The sequence below is a fragment of the Eschrichtius robustus genome, chromosome 9 (genome assembly GCF_028021215.1).
Source record: "Eschrichtius robustus isolate mEscRob2 chromosome 9, mEscRob2.pri, whole genome shotgun sequence".
Taxonomy (NCBI): Eukaryota; Metazoa; Chordata; class Mammalia; order Artiodactyla; family Eschrichtiidae; genus Eschrichtius; species Eschrichtius robustus.
In genome coordinates, this window is record NC_090832.1 from 17,512,126 (window position 1) to 17,533,836 (window position 21,711).

Genomic DNA, 21,711 nt, shown 5'->3' on the forward strand with positions numbered 1-21,711 from the left:
CAAATTAGGCCCATCTGTCTAAATGGGAAGAAGTTATTTATTCCACCTCCAGGCAGGCTTCTTTCCTACCAAGAAGGTGCTTTCCAAGGTTCCCAAACACTGGGGAATGACTATGGTAACCCCAACTCTTAACCGGCTAGAATTTGGGGAAGAGCAGTTGGGTGTCGTATCAAGGATCATCTGTCAATTCACAGCCATCATTTCCTTGCATGGTGAAATGTCCAAGGAAGCCACAGAGTATGCTATTATTCCAGATCAAAATCGCAACATTCAAGAACTCAGTGCAATAACGAAGTTGTTGTTTGGCTGCAATCTTGCCCAAAAAAAAGGCACTAACTGTGCCCCAACAGGAGAGCCTAATTAATTTAACAGTCTTTTGCCACATGAGAATACTTTCTTAAAAGGAAGGAAATAATGCCCCTCCCCACCCCCCTTCACGCATGCCAGGGGACAAAGTTACAGGAAAGAAGCCCTTGGCAACAATGACGCCCATGTGCCTGCCTGGGCCAGGGTGTCAGGCTCCTGGGGTGATGGCTTTCTGCCCCCAACGGATGCTTCTCAGCCTCAATCGATTCCATTATACTAACTCCCACCCATGTTGAACGCTAAATCAGTGAACAAAAAGAACAGTTATGATATAAGAAATCTTTACATGGACTGAGTTAAGCAAAGAAATGAAACTGCATAAGAGCACCAGCATCTTACTTAGAGTGGAAGTGAATGATGTCTACTTATGGAATATGCAGCAGCGGTGCCTAAACTACTTGGTGGGTCCCTTATCCAATAGGTTTTTTCAAACATAAAAGGAATTATTAATAAAAGAATTATCTGTTTCGAGTTACTAATTTTTTCATCTTACTCGAAGTAGATTTATGGAAAATCACAAAATAAATAAGGATTCAATTGAATCAGTAGTTTTCAAACATTTTTTTAAAGGCAGAGGTACTGTTACTCAGAAAAGATCCACGTAGTCCCCTAATACATAAAAGAGCTTAAAAAGGAGCTGGTCCAGATAAGGAAACACGGAGTGTTGAGCCTTTTCTTCTGCCTCTCATTCCTAAAATGGTCTTAAGGTCACCACAATGAAACAGAACAATTTGAGAAGCACTGAACCAAAATGAACCCAAGACCTATATAGCAAATTAATAAATGCAGAAGTTTTGGTAAGATACTTTCTAGTAAATGTACAACATGGAAATGCCAGCACACATATAGATTATATAGACCTAAGCTCTGTATTTACTGTTTATCACATGGAACTTCAAATGCTCCACTAATCATACACATAAAAGTCTTTATAAAACAGCCAAATGAATTTCAATGCACCTGAGAGAAGAGTTGTGTCTTCCTTGGTTATCTTGGTAAAATCATGAAGAATGGTGATTACAAAGAGGTCTTAGCAACATGGAAGAACTATAATAAAATGTTAAGTAAAAAAGCAAGAATTACATTGCTGATGTAAAAATGCCCAGAAAAACACGGAACGGGGACTTGCTAAAACACCAATGTGGTTATTGCTAGGTGAGAAATTAGGGTGGTTTCTTGTTTCTTTAAATTTTATTTTGTTTAAAACAAAAAGAAGAAAACAAAGAAGGAAGGAGACAAGGAAAGAACTAGCCTAGACCTCCTTTTGGCTCAGAGTCATTAAAAATGTAGTGTATACCGGCCAACAGTAAAAACATCCTTTCCCCTTAAGCTAAAAAAAATTAAAATTCAAATGCAATCTTTTAATGAATACCAAAATTTGATCATTATCGCCCCAACTAATACTCATTCAGTCTGATAGCCACAGACCTGGGTCAATCCTTTTGGGATCTGAATTTTTTATCTCAAACTAGTGCAGCAGCCTGCAGAGTAATAATGCACGCACAACCATGAGAGGGCTGAAGGAGGGGGCGCTGGACCAGGAGCAGCCCGGCTGGGCAAGAACATATCCCCAGTGCCCCACTCACCACATCCAGGTCCTGGGAAACCCGCCGTTTCCGCAGCTCCTCCATCCTCTCGCACACGTCGGAGAAACACGTATTGTAATAATCTGCATACTGTTGCGCCAGGTCATCGATGTTTCCCAGGGAGCCGTCCTGAGGGTGAGGAGGGCAGGGGGACAAAACAGGAAGAGAACAAAGGCGATCAGTCCACCTGCAAACGCCCCACATCATCTAGTCTTCCTCTATGCCGCACTTATACTAATAACAGCTGGCATTTTTTCAGTGGTGTACGTGTGCCAGGCTAAATTTTACACGCGACATCTCCTAATGCTGAGGACAGCCCTGGGACACAGGACCTATTTTCCTCACTGTGTATAGATGGACAAACAGCAGCTCAAAAAAGCCGAGTGACAGCCCAAGGATTGCACGGCTACCAAGCAAAGAAGCCAGGCCTCCAACTCAGGACTGTCTGATGCCAAAGCCACAGTTTTAACCCACATCCCTGCCTGCCTTGCAGGGCCAAGAAACCCCTGGGAAAACCACTGTGTCAGTGCGAGGCACCCTAAAGCCCAGTCGGTGGCTGCATCAGAACCTCTGGGGAAGCGTTTGAGTAACCCAGATGCCAGGACACCACTCCTGGGAATTCTGATGGGAAGCTGAGAATTCAGAAGCCAACAGGGAACGCTGCATCTGGGACACACCTGAACCATACCTCCCAGGAGACCCTCAGAAAAGTGGGAACTCTTATTCCCTACATCATTCAAGTACAGATGCAAGAGAACAAATTCACCTAAATAAATAAGGAAACATATCTGTGTCTCCACTGAGGGACGGGCCCGGAAGCTGCTCTGGAGCCCACACCCCCAAGTTCACATCCAGCTCTGCGGCCACTTCTGGTTCGGCAGCCTTAAGCATGTTTCCTAATCTCTGGCAACGCTGGGATACCTCCCCGTGAGGAGTGATGAAGTAACATGACACACTCAGGGCTTGGTCCTTCACAGTCCTCCTGGCACATATTAAGTGCTCAATTTACTTAGCTAATAATATTCACTACAAATAATGTTTCAGACTGTAGTCTTCCTTTATGGGAACTGATTCTTAAATACATGTTTGAACACATACACAGAGGATGACAGCAATGCTGTATACATTTGTAGGTTATGCCATTGTGTCCATTCATTCATTCATTCATTCATTCCTTCAGAGAAGCATCCCCCCTGCCCCTTTTCACCTCCCAACATGTTCTTTCTTTGGTATGAATAAAAGACCCTACCAAGACAACCAAGGAAAAGGATTTTACCAAGATAACCAAGGAAAACACAACTCTTAGACAACCGAAGAAGTGCACACACATTTTCCCTGTGACAGACCACTGGCCAGCCCTGTCGCATAGTTAATGCCAGCACACCACCCTTAGCGCAAGTGTCTAAGGCTGCAAAGCACACTTAGACGCAGACAGGCTTTGGGAATTAAGAGTTCTTCAGTGCTGGTGCTGAAAGCTCTTCAGAATAGTCATCATGATCTCAAAGTTTGTTTCAAAATTTGTAAACATCAAGTGTCAATCAAAACTGAAGATGAAATACCAATGAATGTTGAATTCTCATGCTTTAGATGTACTTCCTTTTTTAGAGTTTTTGGTTCTCTGCTATTTATACCGTACTGTTTCATTTAAATTTCCTTCACGCTAACTTCGTTTGTGCTATTGAAATAAAATTACAGTATATACAAAAAAGAAAAAAAGAGTTCTTCAAAAGCCTTTCTGCTGGGACTTCCCTGGTGGCGCAGTGGTTAAGAATCTGCCTGCCAATGCAGGGGACATGGGTTCGAGCCCTCGTCCGGGAAGATCCCACATGCCACGGAGCAACTAAGCCCATGCACCACAACTACTGAGCCTGCGCTCTAGAGCCCACGTGCTGCAACTACTGAGGCCCATGCGCCTAGAGCCCGTGCTCCGCAACAAGAGAAGCCACCGCAGTGAGAAGCCCCTGCACTGCAATGAAGAGTAGCCCCCGCTCACCGCAAGTAGAGAAAGCCCGCACGCAGCAGTGAAGACCCAATGCAGCCTAATTAACTAATTAATTAATTTTTTTTTTTTAAAAGGCTTTCTGCTGAAGACCTCAAGGCCCTGGTCAGGATGCGTGGGTCAGAGCAAGTGACCATCTCTAGCCCACTTCTGCATTCACCAAGTTCACAAAACTGACCGAGTGGGGAAACAGAATTGAAAGAAATGATTTTTTTTTAGAAAAGATTCTTCCTTTGTTACCAATAAAATGTTCTCTGTTTGAGGTAATTGCCTCAAAGTCCCCAGTACAGAGCTAAGGATGGGAAGCTCTTTACAAGAACACTAAGATGTTTGAACGTGTCTGGGCAAAAGTCAGTCCCTCCCCTCTGAGACAACAGGCTGGATGGACACAGTAGAGGTGGCAGGAGCTTAGCCCCCTCAAAAAAAATGTTTGTCAAGTTTCCAGTAGGGAAAATAAGAAGGAGTAAAATGGAAGTCTGCTGCTAGCCTCCGAGAGGGGATCAGTCTACCAGTCTTTGCTTTACTGCCTTTAGCAGAGGTGAGGCTCCTGACAAATTGCATCATAAATCGGATTACGATCCTGAGGTCTGCCCTGACTCGTCTCAACTCAACAGCACATGCCCCATGGGCCACAACATGGAAATCTACAACCTCCTGACTGGTCTTCTTCTCTCCTTCCCCATTTGGCCTCATCTGCCTTGGATCCAGTCACCAAAGTGACCTTGCAAAACAGAGATCAGACCCGGTCTCTCTCCCCTAAGAATGATCCGTGCCACACACATCACCCATTCTACAAATAAACCCCAAACTTACCAGCCCAGTGGAGAAGGGGGCTGAGGCCTGCCGACGGGGAGGACCAGAGGAGCCAGAGAGGACAGGCAGCCCCCACAGTGGCGGCTCCCCCAGCCCCCATGCCACTCCCAACACCAAGAGAAAGTACTGGAAGAAACTTTAGGAAAGAGCGAGGGCAGAAGGGCTGCTCCCATGGGAGCATCTGTTCCAGCCAACGACCGGGACTATGACAGCACAGTGCCCAGCGAGGCAAGGGCTCCGGACGACCGCTGCCTCGGCCAGAGAGAAGCATCTGGACAGCTCCTAGGACAAAGGGAACTGGCTACCTTTAATGTCAGGGTATCTGCCTTCTACTGACCCAGGATGTTTGCTTACACCTCAAAGACACAGCGCCCTCACCATCCCACTTCTCTTCAAGAGCATCAAGTTTCCTTAGCTTCCTCGTCCAGTATACACTGGGAAAGATGAGCGTGTGTTGGAAGGGAGAAAGGACAGGACTTGCAACAGTGTTACCCGAGAACCCATCTTCATGAGTTATGGCCCTGATCCTGCCACTCTCCACAGCAACTGGGGCTCCTGGAAGATCGTGGGCTCTTTAGAATTGTCTTAGTCTCTCGAGAGTATGATGCCATCCTCATCAAGAAACTTCTGCCTTCATCCCTCCAGGAAATGAAACATACCTGCCACCTTTGACCAAATACAAAATCTGTATCTTCTAATACCTGAGTGAACTTGTGAGAGGGGCTATATCCACACATTTCCCTATGGCTTGCTGTTCTTAATGGAAATTAACCTCTCTCTCTCTCCCTCTCCCACTCTCTCTTATTCACAGAGGCACTAAGAGTTATACTGACCAAGCCAAGACACTCCAATCTTGATGACTCGCTTCTCAAAAATAATCAGCTTTCAATTTTATGAACTGTATGACTTATCACAACCAACTACTACTTTCTTGGACTAATCAAGGCCACCTGAAAAAATTATAAAAATGATAGTTTATATAGCTTTGTTCAAATTGCTTTCTTTCCTTTTTCTCTCCTCTCTCATATATCCTGGGACACCTTCAAAGCCAACTGTTCACTTCTAAAGTTTCCAGGCTTCCGGTCAAACTTTTTTTCCTAATAGTGAAACAGTTTCATTCCTATTCCTCACTCCCAATCACTCGGAACTCCCCAAATATTTGAGGGCCTGGGAAATATCTGTTGCTCATGAGGAAGAAGCAGCTGTTCAACTCAACTCAGGCCAAAGACAGCAAACATTTCACACTCTGCAATAACCATTCCTCACTTGATGCTCAGCAAATAATAATTTAGAACACGGTGGCACAGCTGCCTCTATGTTTTTTCAAATCGCTTTCCAGATGTGCAGTGAGTCCCCATAATTACCACTTTGATCAGTCTTGATCATTTAAATGCCAAGAAAGGCAAAATAATTTTTTAAAGCGTGTGTGTGTGTGTGTGTGTTTTTTAAGTAGGTCTTGTCTGCCATGCACAGAAAGGAATTTTTTTCCATCCCAATCACATGGAACCAAGGAGCCACATGATGATTTTCTCTTCACCCACTCCAAATCCATGCTTTTTCAGGACTGTCTGGAGACCCCTGCATCCTTTCTGTCCAACTTGTTCTTACTTGATATAGTACAAACCTATTCCGTAAAAATATTTACTTCTATTAAAATATTTGCAACATTAGTCCCTAGGGAATTTAATAATGCAGGTTCATGTTTCAATAGCACCACACCTCATACATCTTTTTCTGGGGATGTGAAGTTCATGTCCGACTGAACACCCCACAATGCTAATGCCAAGAGGCATTGATGTTACAAAATAAACTTCTAAATATATAGTATGACTTCATAAATTTCGATATTTATTATAATAAATACATTAAAATACTGAAACAGATTTCTTTTTAACTTCTTTTTCTTTTAAGGTGTTAAAAGTTTCTGCTGTAGAGTGTATTACTTGTCTAATCTGTTTCGCTTATTTTCCCCCTTTGGTTCGCATGCATTAGGCCGAAGCAATATTAGTTCTGTGTTTAGGAACTCAGAAAAATCTTATTTCCTCAAAATAGCCTTTTTAAAGTAAATTGTGAAATTTTGTGTTGCATAAACTTTTTTACAAGAATTTTCCCATCACTCTCTACCAAAAAAAAAAAGATACATGCAAATTCAAGCTCTCTTCCTATTTCTTATTACAAAACCAGGTCACAGCATTTTTCCATATGACTGTCCATTTCACTTAATATGAACTTAACTTAAATCTGGGTCCCACTACCAGTGTCAGCTCAATGGAAGACTAACTTGTATAATTTTCCCATGAAGCCACAGCACACATTTACACCAAACACCCATCTTTTTTTTTTTTTTTTTCACCCATCTTTTTTATACAACCAACATAAAAATATAGAGATAAGGGGCATTGTACCAAACAATTCAGATCGGGTGAACTGCTGTTACAATTAAGGAGAAAAGAAACAGAGCATTGTTCTCTCAACAACTGATTTAATAGTATTTCTGAATTTTTATCCCAATGTACTTCTGTCTCTGGAAAATGTGAAAACTAAAAGTACTATGAAAACAGAGGCATTTGTATCATTACTTTTTTTGTTTATGCTCTCTTCTTTCCCCAGATGTCAGTTATGCTTTAGAATATCTTGACAAAGCTTAAGTGGAAAAAAAGAAAAAGAAAAAAACTTCTCTGAAGACACCAGAAGACACAATGTAATCTGTACTGCTGTATGCAGATTACATGCAAATGAATGCAAATGAACTCGTGGTCCTGCTATTTTATCTATCTATTAAGACAGAGCCCTAAGGGAAAACTCAATGCATTGCTCTGAATCCCCAAAGTTGAGGGGAAGAAAGGGAACAGGACTCCTGGCTCATTTATTTCACACATCTCTACCTTTTCTGTCTATAATAGTAAGTATATACATGATATATTTTATGAAATATAAATTATATGTTTTATTTCCACTGCTCACTATTGTTTGGGAGAGGAATGAAGATATATTCATATATATAAATATTTACATCAGTCCCCTACCAGATAAATCCACTAAAAGAAATCACTGCAATACAATAAAGCCTAACTGATTTCTTGAATGACTTCACAATGTGTTCTCACTCTTAATTAGCTTGTGTAAAGATTTTGAGGTGATAAACACTTCCAGCAACCTTTCAGGTGAAGTTGCTACTACCATAAACAAGACTTTAATTCCGGTTTCCTTGTTCAGCCTCACTGAATCCGTGAGACGTCATTGTTTGCACCAGCTCTGTCATCCCATCCTGCCATATCATCCTGGAGAAATTCATTGAATATGTAATAACTGATCTCAGATATATTTCTCTGAGGTATCTCTCTCAGCATTTCTGCAGATGGTTTGAGCTGAAATACAGTTTGTCTCAGGAAAGTTTTTTACACATAACAACCAAAAACATACACCAGAGGGACAAATTAAGTCATACTGGTGGTGAGAGAGGGCTCTGGGGGCACACCCACATGGCAGGTGGCTGGAGGAGGGCTGATTTCACATCTTCCACTCTCCTCCCTCCAAAACACCCAGAAGTTGCCGGAGCCCATGTCTAACTCTTGCTTTGGCAAATATGATCTTGGTGCCCGTGGTCCCCACTATCATGCATCAGTGGTGTCCAGTTAACATAAATCCCTTCCTGAAGCATGAAGAGCCTCACAAGCTGCCAGTATTGCCCACCCCCTCCTTCCCAGCACTCTCTCAGCAGCTGCTTCCAAAGGCAGTGGTCTTCAGGGACTTCCTTGGCAGTCCAGTGGTTAAGACTCCGCACTTCCACTGCAGGGGGCGAAGGTTCCATCCCTGGTCGGGGAAGTTCCAGGTGTGGTCAAAAAATAAATAAATAAAATTAAAAATTAAAAAAATAATAAAGGCGGGACTTCCCTGGGTCCAGTGGTAAAGAATCCGCCTTCCAATGCAGAGGACATGGGTTCAATCCCTGATCAGGGAACTGGGATCCCTTCCCACATGCCACGGGGCAACTAAGCCCGCGCACCACAACTACTGAACTCACGCCCCACAACTACTGAACTCACGCACCTCAACGAGAGAGCCCGCTTGCCACAAATTACAGAGCCCACGCAAATCCACATCTGCTTCCCATCAACTCCAACCTTGATGCCATCGGTGACCTACAAGAGAAGCTGGAGTTCTTCAGATGGCTCAGGACCCCCAGAAGATGACGGAGACCTGGCAGGACCTGGACTTGCTGGGGGTCCGGGCACCACTTCACGCTAGCAAGGTAGATCAGTGACACCACAAGGGAGCCACCACAGTGCCCACTGCCCTCCACTAACCTTCAGAGTCTAAAAAGTATGGCTACTGCTGATTCACTTCTGGCTTCTGGGTTGACACAGTCCTAAGTCACCACACAGTCCTAAGATATTCTGTGACATTTGAGACCAGCATTTGTTTAAACAACATTGCATAGCACAGAAGAGCACAGAACAGAATAGAAAATGTTGGCATACATCCCATGAAGAAACAGGACTGTTTCCTGCAACATTTTTTTCAGTTATGTGTGTGTATAACTGTACCTGATCACAATGTAAAATACATCTTCCAGTGAATCTGTGGCCAAAAGTTTGAAAGTCATTGGTGGAGTTTGTCTCTCGGGCTGCACCCTAGGGGTCCTCCCACTTTCGAGTCCATTCTAGAGCTCAGTGCACACGGGTCTCCTCGGGACTCTCGCCCTCCTCCTCAGCTTACCCCTAAATGCAGATGCTCCCCAAAGGCTCTCCCTGCGATTTTCTCTTCTTGTGGTCCCTGCTCGCCTGGCGGAAATCTCATCTGTGGTTGAAATGATTTAAAGCCACAACAGAAGCATTTTTTCCTTCTCCTCTTCCTCCCTCAGGCTCAGTGCAGCCTGCTTGACCCCAGGATATGAAAAGCTTGAGATCTTTAACAAAAATGTTATTACCAAAATCTTATGCATGAACTAGTTATCCCTAATTATCTGCTGGGTGTGTGCTGGGAAGGGATTTGAACAGCTTGGTTTAAATATGAACAAATTCAGTTTACAGGCCATGGAGAGGAGTAGCTACAACAAAATGGAATGAAAAGGCCTCCTCGTGGGGAGAGTGTGTGCTGGCATCTTTCACATCACAGTGATTGTCAGGTGTGATGAAGAAAGTGATCAGACCTATAAAATTATGTTCTTCAATCGTCAACACCTAATGGGATACTTCATTAATTCAAATAATACTTACTGAACACCTATGGCATTCCAGGTGCTGTGCTAGGTGCTAAGTATAAAACATAAAATCAAGAATCATGAATGCTGGGCTTCCCTGGTGGCGCAGTGGTTGAGAATCTGCCTGCCAATGCAGGGGACACGGGTTCGAGCCCTGGTCTGGGAAGATCCCACATGCCGCGGAGCAACTGGGCCCGTGAGCCACAACTACTGAGCCTGCGCGTCTGGAGCCTGTGCTCCGCAACAAGAGAGGCCGCGATAGTGAGAGGCCCGTGCACCGCGATGAAGAGTGGCCCCCGCTTGCCGCAACTAGAGGAAGCCCTTGCACAGAAACGAAGACCCAACACAGCCAAAAAGTAAAGTAATTAATTAATTAATTTTTTTAAAAAAAGAAACATGAATGCTTATTATTACTGGACAGAAAAGCCAAGTATGGCTGTATTTTAATGCAGTCATATAATTAAGTCATGGAAATTTGTTGAAGGGATTTACTAAACTGTGTGCTTAGTATAAGGTCTCTTTGGAATTAAAGGCTTTGAAAGATCCCATTTGCTGGGCTATCGGTGGCTTAAAAAGAACATTTCACAGGAACATTCAGAACTTGAAAAACGCAGGGAAAAGACTAGAATGTTGACAGTTTGTTCTAAAAACTTCAAGTGCAGATTCACACTTAAAATGGACATGAGGATTTAGCAGATGACAATTTTAGACTCAACTCATTTCTCCTTTCCAAACTGCCTGAGCTTAATCGAATCACAGATTTGGAAAGAACAGCAGAGTGAGCTAGTTGAGTGGAAATGAAGTCAGAATTTCAGACCAGATTCACAGATTTTGATGAGTATGAATCACACTTTGCGCTTTCTCTGGCTGCCTCTGGCCCGTACTCATGAGGATATGAGCATTCGCAGGCACTGGACCCATCAAAATCTGATTGGGGGGAAAACGTGATCTATGATATTCTTAGAAACCTGGAAAAGAATATATTGATCTTAGAACAATCCTGAAATTTCTGGTTATGATGTCAATTAAATTTTGCATAACATTTGAGTTTGCTACGTTTTATGAAAATTATATTCTACCCTGGCTTTAGCAGAGAGTCAGGAGGTATGGTGTACATGGAGTCAGATGTGCACTTGAATCCAGTTCATTTCCAAGGACTGCTCCTGAGGGCAGTGCGACTGTGTTGTTTTTGGTTTTGTTTTAATTTTTTAATTTTTGGCTGCGTTGGGTCTTCGTTGCTGTGCGTGGGCTTTCTCTAGTTGCGGCGAGCGGGCTTCTCATTGCGGTGGCTTCTCTTGTTGCAGAGCATGGGCTCTAGGCACAGGGGCTCAGTAGTTGTGGCTCGTGGGCTCTAGAGCACAGGCTCAGTAGTTGTGGCGCACGGGCTTAGTTGCTCCGCAGCATGTGGGATCTTCCCGGACCAGGGCTCGAACCTGTGTCCCCTGCACTGGCAGGCGGACTCTCAACCACTGCGCCACCCGGGAAGCCCAGTGCGACTGTTAAGTGATATTTGGACGTCCTGGTGACCTGATCAAACTGAAGGCATCATGCTTATCACCATTCAGTGTTATAGTGCTAGTGTTTAAATTCTTTCTTGGTGATGCTGCCAAAATTCCACATTTTTAAGAACTGGCAGGTAGGGACATCCTTGGTGGTCCAGTGGGTAAGACTCCATGCTCCCAATGAAGGCAGCCCGGGTTCAATCCCTGGTTGGGGAACTAGATCCCGCATGCGTGCCGCAACTAAGAAGCCCACATGCCACAACTAAAGATCCCGTGAGCCACAACTAAGACCTGGAGCAGCCTAAATAAATAAATATTAAAAAATAAAAGAAAAAGAAGAACTGGCAGGTAATACCTAAAGAGTGTTATCAATAAAAATTCACATGACTTACAAACCTGAGAATACTGAACACATGGCCCATTACCGAAAAACTTTGTAGCCCTTAACTTATATTTTGATAACTCTTAAAACTCCTTCTTCATCTCCTTAGCTGTAGACAAATGCCTATGCCTATTCTTCCTACATATTCAGTCCAAACTCTCCATCCCCACCAAACTTTCATTCTGGATTCCAGTAGTCCAGAGATTAGCATCAACCCATTTGATCTGTGCCAACATTCTCAGGGTCATTCACTTATCCCCAAAGTTAAGAGGTCACTAGGTCTTATAATGTGTCATAAATAAGTGCTAATATAATATTTCTTCTCCAATATCTCTCCATGTCTCAAATGTCTCAAAATATTTCTCCATCCTAATCCTAGCAGTGTTTCAAGATATCAACCAAGGTTCCCAGCTATTCACCCCCTCTCCAATCCCATCTCATTTAGGACCCACTCTATACCCCATGCCCACTGTAACTTTCAAAATATAAATCTTGAAAACTATAAACGTCTCCTAGTGAAGATGTGACAAAGTCAGTCTGCTGCTGACAATACAAAAGCCTTTTTATTTGTAGTCTGTCTGCCTTTCTAGACCCCCACCTGTGGCTCCACCTCCCCATCCATGTAGCAGTTCTGGCCAGATCAAACTACAAGCAGCACTACATCATCCCCACTCCCCCCATACTATTTCTTCTGCCTGGAACACCCTTCTTGCATGCCACTGACCCTGCAGAGAGCAGCCCATCCTTCGCAACTGCACCTGACCTTCCCACTGCATAAGCATAAATCATACATTCCCCATGAGGTCTGCGATTTGCTTCAGAGTCATGGGGGGAGGGGAGAGGAGTATAGATGAAACAGGTATAGATGAAACAAGATTAGCCATGATTGATAACTGCAGTGCTGGCATATGGGTGTTCTTTAAAATATTCTCTCTACTTTGGTAGGTAGTTGAACTTTTCCATTTTAAGACATTTTAAAAAAGTGACTCTCGCTTATTTACATGGTGGTTGTCCCCAGCACACTTTAAAGTCCTTGAAAGTTGAATCTGGGTCTTATTTTTGCAACCTCAGTCCCTAACACCATGACAACACCTGACACTTGGCAATTACTTGAGAAATATCTATTGAATATATGAATGAATGAAAGAGGGAAGGAAGGAATAAACAAAAGTTAGTAGAATGATCTCTCCCCTTCCTGAGGGTGCCAGATAATGATAACGTTCATTCTGTAACTATGCGATGACATTCTGTCCACTAAACCAGCATGTCACATATAATGGTGAGCTTTCACAGGCTCAGTCTCCCTGTCCCACCAACCTTACAACAGCAATTCGCTCTAATGGGTAAAACACTCAAACACGAAATATATCATTAAAAACAATGACAAATGAACTGACTGAGGGTGTGGGAACAATCAAGGTAACTCCTCTGACTCAGGCAATGGCGTAACCTGTTCCCAGAGGAAAAGCTCCTGGGGTTGGCTGACGGGTCAGTGCAGAGGTGTGGCAGGACAGGGGCCAAGAGACAGAAGAGAACCTAGGTTTGAAGATTCTTCATGTATAGGAATTAATGATTCCTAATAATCTCCACTTAATGCTGATAATTCTCCACGTTAAGGGTCATAGATCTTGGAAGAATCCAATGGAAATTTTTTATCCCTAGAAGATTTAGGACAAAATTTCTTGGTACAATGGGCTTTAAGGTCTAAAGGTTAAAGATTAAAGTCTCACATTCTTTTCTACCCTGACAGAAAAAGCAATTAAGTGTTTGGAATTAGTGTAGTATAGGGAACTCTACTCAATGCTCTGTAATGACCTATATGGGAAAAGACTCTAAAAAAAGAGTGAATATATGTATATGTATAACTGATTCACTTTGCTGTACACCTGAAACTAACACAACATGGTAAGTCAACTGTACAACAATAAAAATTTTTTTAAAAGAGGTGTTTGGAAACAAAGAGAGTGCCTTCTTTAAAAAGGCACTGAACACACCCGGAACTTTTCTGGTTGAATCTTCTGCATTAAGCTCCCGTCAGGGAAACCAGTAGGAAAACACACCTGGAATGCAACTGGCTCGGGTGCTGTAAGAAAGCAAATACCAGAGCAATGCTGTGGCCTCTGAAACATGCATATTCCCTTTTTTTTTTTTTAATAAATTTATTTATTTTATTTTTATTCTTGGCTGCACTGGGGTCTTCGTTGCTGCGCACAGGCTTTCTCTAGTTGCCTAGAGAATAAGCCCTGCATATTCCCTTTATGGGACTGAGCTTTCGTGAGCTGAAGAGATATCTGTTTGTTCCTATTTACTGGAGACGATTTTAGGGTCCTTCGCTCATGTGACACCGAGTGGTTTCTTTCCAAAGTCAGGGAGAAACCAGTTCACCCACTGCCCTGGAAAAACTCCCAGTGGTCCCCAAACAACTCTTCACTACACACCTAGCCCCCTCCAAGCACATTTCCTGACTTAGCTTCTGACATTTGCTCTTCTGACCAGCCCCTTGATCTCCAGGACACTCGCAATAGCAATCAGGGCACTAAGGACTTCATTGAGGGCTCAAAGGTCTGCTTGTGAATGTGAATGTAGGGTGAACACAGAAAATCTGGCTTCATTCTGTACCACATTCTGACCTGTCACGTATAGGAATAATCAGATTTAAAGAATGTCAGCCCCACAAAATTACTCCTCTTGTTCCAGGCACATGCGTGAGTGTCGCTGTATCTACGTATCTGTCCATCTACGAACGTAACCACATAAAATATTACATGACATGACAGCCATACTTTTACTTCAATTTTGGGGGAAGACAAGTTCTTTCTTAACTACATCATTTCCCCTCAAGATGATTTCAATTTTCATCATAAAAGACTTTCATGTTCGCCAAGAATATAATGTGAAAATGCTCTGAAAAAGCATCTTAAGCACATGGATCTGTTCTTACTCTTATAGTAAAAACATCTTGAAAGTTGACAGTGAAGACGATTTGCTTTCTACCACATTCTGTACATGGTTACAATGAAAACTTGACAGGCTTCTTAGGAACTAAGCGAAACAACAACTAAGCGAAACAACAACAAAAATCTAAGACAAATTGACATCATTCTAACTAAGCCAATTATCACAAGAATGAAAATATTCAATTTGCTCACAAGCTGAGAATTTACTAACATTACCACTGGCTTTTTCATGACACCCGCAGTTTAAATTTCTAACGTATAGTTTTCTTTTTTTTGGCTGCGTTGGATCTTCGTTGCTGCACCCAGGCTACCTCTAGTTGCGGCGAGCGGGGCTACTCTTCGTTGTGGTGAGCGGGCTTCTCAATGCGGTGGCTTCTCTTGTTGCAGAGCACGGGCTCTACGTACGCGGGCTTCAGTAGTTGTGGCACACGGGCTCCAGAGCGCAGGCTCAGTAGCTGTGGCACACGGGCTTAGCTGCTCTGCGGCATGTGGGATCTTCCCGGACCAGGGCTTGAACCCGTGTCCCCTGCGTTGGCAGGTGGATTCTCAACCACTGTGCCACCACGGAAGCCCTGACGTATACTTTTCTTTTTTTTTAATTAATTTATTTTTGGCTGCGTTGGGTCTTCGCTGCTGTGCGTGGGCTTTCTTTTTAGTTTCGGTGAGCAGGGGCTACTCTTCATTGCCGTGCGCGGGCCTCTCATTGTGGTGGCCTCTCTCGTCTTGGAGCACCAGCTCTAGGTGCGCGGGCTCTAGAGCGCAGGCTCAGTAGTTGTGGCGCACGGGCCTAGCTGCTCTGCAGCATGTGGGATCTTCCTGAACCGGGGCTCGAACCCGTGTCCCCTGCATTAGCAGGGGGATTCCTAACCACTGCGCCACCAGGGAAGCCCCTGTATACTTTTCTGAAAGAGCAATTCCCTTCATCAAAGAATTAACATTTTTCCTCACACCTGTCAGAATGGCCATCATCAAAAAGAACACAAATAACAAATGCTGGTGAGGATGTGGAGAAAAAGGAACCCTCGTACACTTTTGGTGGGAAGGTAAACTGGTGCAGCCACTGTGGAAAACAGTACAGAGGTTCCTTAAAAAATTAAAAGTAGAACTACCCAACGATCCAGCAATTCCACTCCTGGGTATATATCCAAAAGAAATGAAAACACAAATTCGAAAAGATACATGCACCCCAATGTTCATAGCAGCATTATTTACAATTGCCAAGATATGGAAGCAACCTAAGTGTCCATCAACAGATGAATGGATAAAAAAGATGAGGTATATACATACAATGGAATACTAATCAGCCATAAAAAAGAATGAAATAATGCCATTTGCAGCTACGTGGATGGAATTAAGAGATTATCATACTAAGTGAAGTAAGTCAGAAACAGAAAGACAAATACCATATGATATCACTTACATGTGGAATCTAAAAAATAAAACAAACTAGTGAATATAAGAAAAAAGAAGCAGACTCACAGATATACAGCACAAACTTGTGGTTACCAGTGGGGAGAGGGAAGGGAGGAGGGGCAATACAGGGGTAGGGGATTAAGAGGTACAAACTATTAGGTGTAAAATAAGCTACAAAGCTATATTGTACAATATGGGGAATAGAGCCAATATTTTATAATAACTATAAATTGAGTGTAACCTTTAAACACTGTGAATCACTATTTGTACATCTATAACTTATGTAATTTGTACATTAACTATACCTCAATTTAAAAGAAAGAATTAACATTTTTATCTACTCATCAGCCAAATCTTGTTTCTTCCAACAGCTTTACAGGTCAGTGTTTGCTCTGACATAGCCCCGTCCTTCCTATCCATGATCTTGGATTTACAGAGAAACACTCTCACTAAAGGAAATGAACGAGTTAGAACACATCTCCCGCCTGCCTACCCAAACCTTTTTATTCTTCTTAATTGCTGTATTAAAAAAGGGTAATTTCACTTTCTGTGATGTGTATGGGACACATTTTAATTTTAATTGTTTGCCACATTGCAGGTGGGGCGGCGGAGGGAAGCCTACAAAGAAAATTATATGCACTACTGAGACAGGCTGGGACCTGGGACCCTTTGCTGCAGTGCCTGCACCTAGACAAACGTCTCCTCCAGCAACAAAATACAAATAAACTATAAAGCACTAAAAATAACTGCATGCATGTGCAGTTGGGGCAAATTATGGACAAAAAGACCAAAAAGCCCAACTGCCACTTCTGAAGAACCAGGAGCAAAGGCAGGGGGCCGGGAGCAAAAGCAGGGTACTGTGCATGCCCCCTGCACACAGCACCACCAAAGGGGTGGGCAATCCACCAAAGCCACCCCTCCGGCCCAACCCCTGGACTCGCCCCTACCCTCACCCCATGGAAGGAACCAGCTTATCAGGCCCCACTTCGGGAAGCAAGCCGGCAAGGGAACCTGTTGCTTGTTCTCAGTAAGGGGCCCCAATAAAGCCTTGCCTGAATTTCTTGTCTGGCCTCTGATCAATTTCTAGCGATTAAAGAGGCCAAGAACCCTGGTTGGTAACCCTATCAGGCCTCTTAAAGGGTTGCCCAGTTTTAAAATGCTGATTTTGTCAGGATGGGCTGTGCTTTTCCATTCACAAAGCACAGCAATTTAACAGCTGCTTTATTCTGGGAGATCAAATTCTGGGCTGCCTCCTTGCAACCCTGTGCACCCTCTAAACACAGCAGTTGGAGAGACCCTGTTAGAACCTAGTTGGATCCTGTCCCTCTGCTCAAAGGCCCTACTCAGGCTCCCCTCTTACTCAGAGTAAAGGCCTCCATCCCCCCATGACCTGAAAGACCCTCCCCATCTGCACCTCCAACCAGCACCTGTCTCCTGCCTCATCTTAGGCCTCTCCCAGGCTCACTGCCCCCAGGAACACACTGGCCACCTGTTTACTTCTCCAACAGTCCAAACCCACCAGCCCCAGCCAGGACTTTGAACTTGTTCCTCCCTCTGCCTGCTGTGCTCTTCCCACAGTTACCTGCCCTACCCTCACCTCCTGCAAAGGTGACTCCAATACCCTCTTCTCAAGGGTCGTCCTAGCTAACACTGCAACCTCCCTCTCCTGTACGCACAACCTCTAACCCCATTCTCTGCCTTATCTTTCTCTTTACCACTTTTCAGCATCTAAACTAGTTTGCATGACTCCTAACTTTTCCAGTCTCTGTCTCCAGACTAAAGTGTAAGGTCCATAAGGGCAGAGATTTTTCTCTAAGTTTTGTTCACTGTTCAGTGTTAAGGACAGTGCCTAGGAGACTCTCGATATAAATTTGCTGAATGAATGAATGAATGAATGAAATAAAATGATCAATCCACAAGCACTGTGCCAGGCATTATACGCTCAGGCCCTGGGGAAGAGGGACATAAACAATTCATATACTGCTCTACGTTTTAATTTTTTTCTAAATAACAGATCTACCCCTCAGTCCTCAGACTTAAAGTAACTGGCAAGTTTTAGCTTCTAAACACCCATGGCTTCATCATAATTTAAAAGGCCAATATTAACTCTGCTGGTGCCTTTTGTATGTGTATCATCCTGTTCTCTTTGTACGGTTTCTAAAGAAACAAATGGAATATATAGTTCAAGGTGTTAATTATATCAGCTTATTAAAAACAAACTCCCAAGATGTGTCAGTTCTAACACTTAGCACTTTTATGTTTATGTAGTTTATTAGTTTTATAAATGTGAGAAAGTCAAACATAGGGAGCGTAAGATTGCAAAACAGCCAGTACCAAAGGAAAATTCTTTCACTTACACAGACAGGCCTTTTAAAGAACTGGCTCCAGTGTGCAAATTTGAAAATGATTAAAGGACATGGCAGGGGAAGCAGGTTTTTACATGACAGTGTTTCTGAATTCGTGGTAGGGTGATGTTCTGCCTCCTTATGTAATATGCAATTTAAACAATTTCACATAATCAGAAGAGAAGTATTCACAGTATTCCATACTGTAAAAATGAGTGAGGACTGTTTCAAGACATTCTGTATATCCAGATTATAAATGATCTAGCTTAATAACGCCAAATCATTTTTTTACATTAGATTTAGAGAGAAAGTTCTGTGAACAACTGCTACTGAGGAAAATTAGCTCTGTTAATGAATATACCAGAACAAGACCTTCTGACCCGCAAGGGCGAGCTAGGCCATAAATGCAGGAAATAAAGATTCTCAAAAGGCCATTAAAGTTAACTGTTCCCCAACTGCAGCTACCTCACCACCCTCCTGGAAGCCTGGTGAGTGAAAGGCTTCCCGCCCCTATCGCACCCTCTTTCCTTACTTTGCCAGCACCGTGAACCCATAGGGCCTCCTGGCTCCATGCCCAGACTGAGGTCAGATCTTGTCCTCACCTCCCTATAGACAAGTCTGGCCACAGAGGCTTGACATGAGTCACAGGTGACAACGCAGAAAAGCCAATGTGAATTTCCATAGAAATAATTCAGAAAACATCTAAAAAGGTATTAGTCAATTAATTTCAACCTCATTTCATTTTTTCCTAAAGATTAGCCCAGTGACTTTAGCCTCTTCTCTCCAATCCCCCGTTCCGTGGCAACAAAACCACTAAAAGGTACAAAACATGGAGGAAGGAAGAGCACTAGCCATTCCTGAAAACTATAGTTCCATGAGGCTGGTACTCAGACAGCAACATTCAAAGAGATAACCAATGGAAAGATACCAAGCCTGAGGTACTTGGCAATATACTTCACCAGGTTTTTTTTTCATTATAAAATTTTATTTATTACACAAATATATTTCAGTCCTCATTTGAGACTACCGTATTAGGTTGGAACACATTTTTGAAAAGGCAAGAGACCCTAAATAACACCAAATCAGAGAGGGAATTTAACAGGAGAAAACCAAGATGGCACTGTTCAAAGACATGGACAGGAAAAGTCTGAGATGGAAACATCTCAGCCCACTACACTCAAATAGCAGAACTCAAGGATTAGCGGCTGGGACTAATATTTCAAAACTTTCCGGGAATTCCCTGGCGGTCCAGTGGTTAGGACTCCATGCTTCCACTGCAGGGTGCGTGGGTTCCTGCAAGCCACGAGGTGCAGCGAAGAAACAAAACAAAACACAGCTTTCCACAGACTACTTCTGTGTGAATTTCTTCCCAGGCCAAATCTTGCCAACTATCTTTAAATAGCCAATGATAGCTAATCACCTACCAGTTTCTTAAAGTTGCACTGGATTTTATCCATATTCCACAATTTGTTTTTTAATAAAAGATGTCCAGGGAATTCCCTGGTGGTCCAGTGATTAGGACTTGGCACTTTCACTGCTGGGGGCATGGGTTCGACCCGTGGTCGGGGAACTAGGTCTTATCAAATTGCCATTGGTACTCACAATGTTACAGGATATCATGACCAACTCTGGATTATCTAGCTTCAAAATTTTTACTGCATCATAAAGACATTGGCTTTGTCCAGGTAGAAACAGTTTCAGTGTGTGAAGCAGATATAACTACAAACAAAAAGCAATGTGTAGAAAGCCAAGAGACCCATGATAAAGTCCAGCTTCCAAAATGGCCTATTCCTCTTCCATGGCAGGGGGATATACCTAAAGGCAGGTCCCTCCTATGCTCTGTATTCCCTTAACGTTTATGCAGTCACTCTACCTTGCATGGGTTTATTCCCAGTTCTTTCACATCTGCACATTCAAGTACTCTCTCCAATACATATTAGCTCTGCTGGGCCAATGCATGCGTCGTCTTGCAAGGCAACGCATCTATAATCCTTTGCAGTGCCTGCCACAAGGTAGCACAGGTAGGCGTTTAACAAAAGCTCAACAAATGAATGAATCCTTATCTTGGGGAATATGGTACAGCATACAGCTTCAGACATCATTTGGACAGCTTTAAAATGATTTGCTTTTGTTCCATTTGATCAAGTTTGTAGAATAAACTGGTAATAGAATGGGGGCGGGGTATGTGTGCATGCACGTGCATGTGTGTGTCTGTTGGGGAGGTTGAAAGATGAGAGGTAGGGGACAATTTAACGTTTATTGAGCGTATAAATACCTATATATATAGATAGATGGATAGGATACATATACCTATATTATATCTCAGGTATTCTTGCAAGTTATTTAACTTAAAACATACAAGACAATATAGGTTTCACTAACTGTACCATACCAATGAGAACAGATACTCAGGGAGGTAACAAATGTGTCCACTGTCACATAGCTCAGGAAGAGCAGACCCAGGCTTCAAACCCACCCCTGTCTACTCCAAAACCTGACTTCACCATCCCAGTAGTATGGACTTAGAGCAGTTGGGCATATAACAAACCTTAGCTAACCTTACTGCTTATTTAAATTATAAAGCCATCTATTAAGGCCTTCCACAGACGGTACTCCTCCACTATATTTTTAAATAAAAGTGAGGGTTAGTTAATAACACTCCCAAGCTGCACAAGTGTACAGCTGAATCATTCATTCAACCACAAATGAGGAAACATACGCCTGGGTGCTCGGCCAGGCCAAACAAATTGGCACATCATCCAATCCATCGTTTCTTCCTGAGGCCGGGATCACAGCTCATCCAGCAGCCCTTGAGGGACCGGCTCGTGGTCCGGTGGGAAAAGCTGCGGCTCGGAAATGCTGACACAGCTGCTCTGGAGGCCTCTGAGGGGTGCCCCCTCCCGAGCTCTTTACCCCAGTACTGCGTGCAGGAGCATGAAATGGCAAACAGGCGCTGGGTGCCAGGGGGCAGAAACTCAGTGTCTCCCCACCAATTCCCCCCTTCCCAGTCTGGGCAGGAGAACTGGCCTTGAAACTTACAGGCTGGAAAGGGTGGGTCCAGATACAGACCTAGGCTTGACCTCAGCGCAGCGCCCGGAGGGCAGAGGGGGCTGTGTGTCATCACATCCTGGTCACCCCGGCCTGC

The 21,711-nt window shown here is 43.4% G+C and overlaps 1 protein-coding gene across 3 annotated transcripts in view; it reads right to left on the reverse strand.

The window, feature by feature from the left end:
* The window catches only part of SASH1 (SAM and SH3 domain containing 1), a 695,913-nt gene that overhangs the window by 145,471 nt on the left and 528,731 nt on the right, over positions 1-21,711 (reverse strand). For all 3 annotated transcript variants that reach the window (XM_068550749.1, XM_068550748.1, XM_068550746.1), the window contains exon 2: positions 1,953-2,081. In XM_068550749.1, coding sequence (XP_068406850.1) covers positions 1,953-1,997 — 45 coding nt within the window. In that variant the 5' untranslated portion in view covers positions 1,998-2,081. The remainder of the gene's footprint in view (positions 1-1,952; positions 2,082-21,711) is intronic.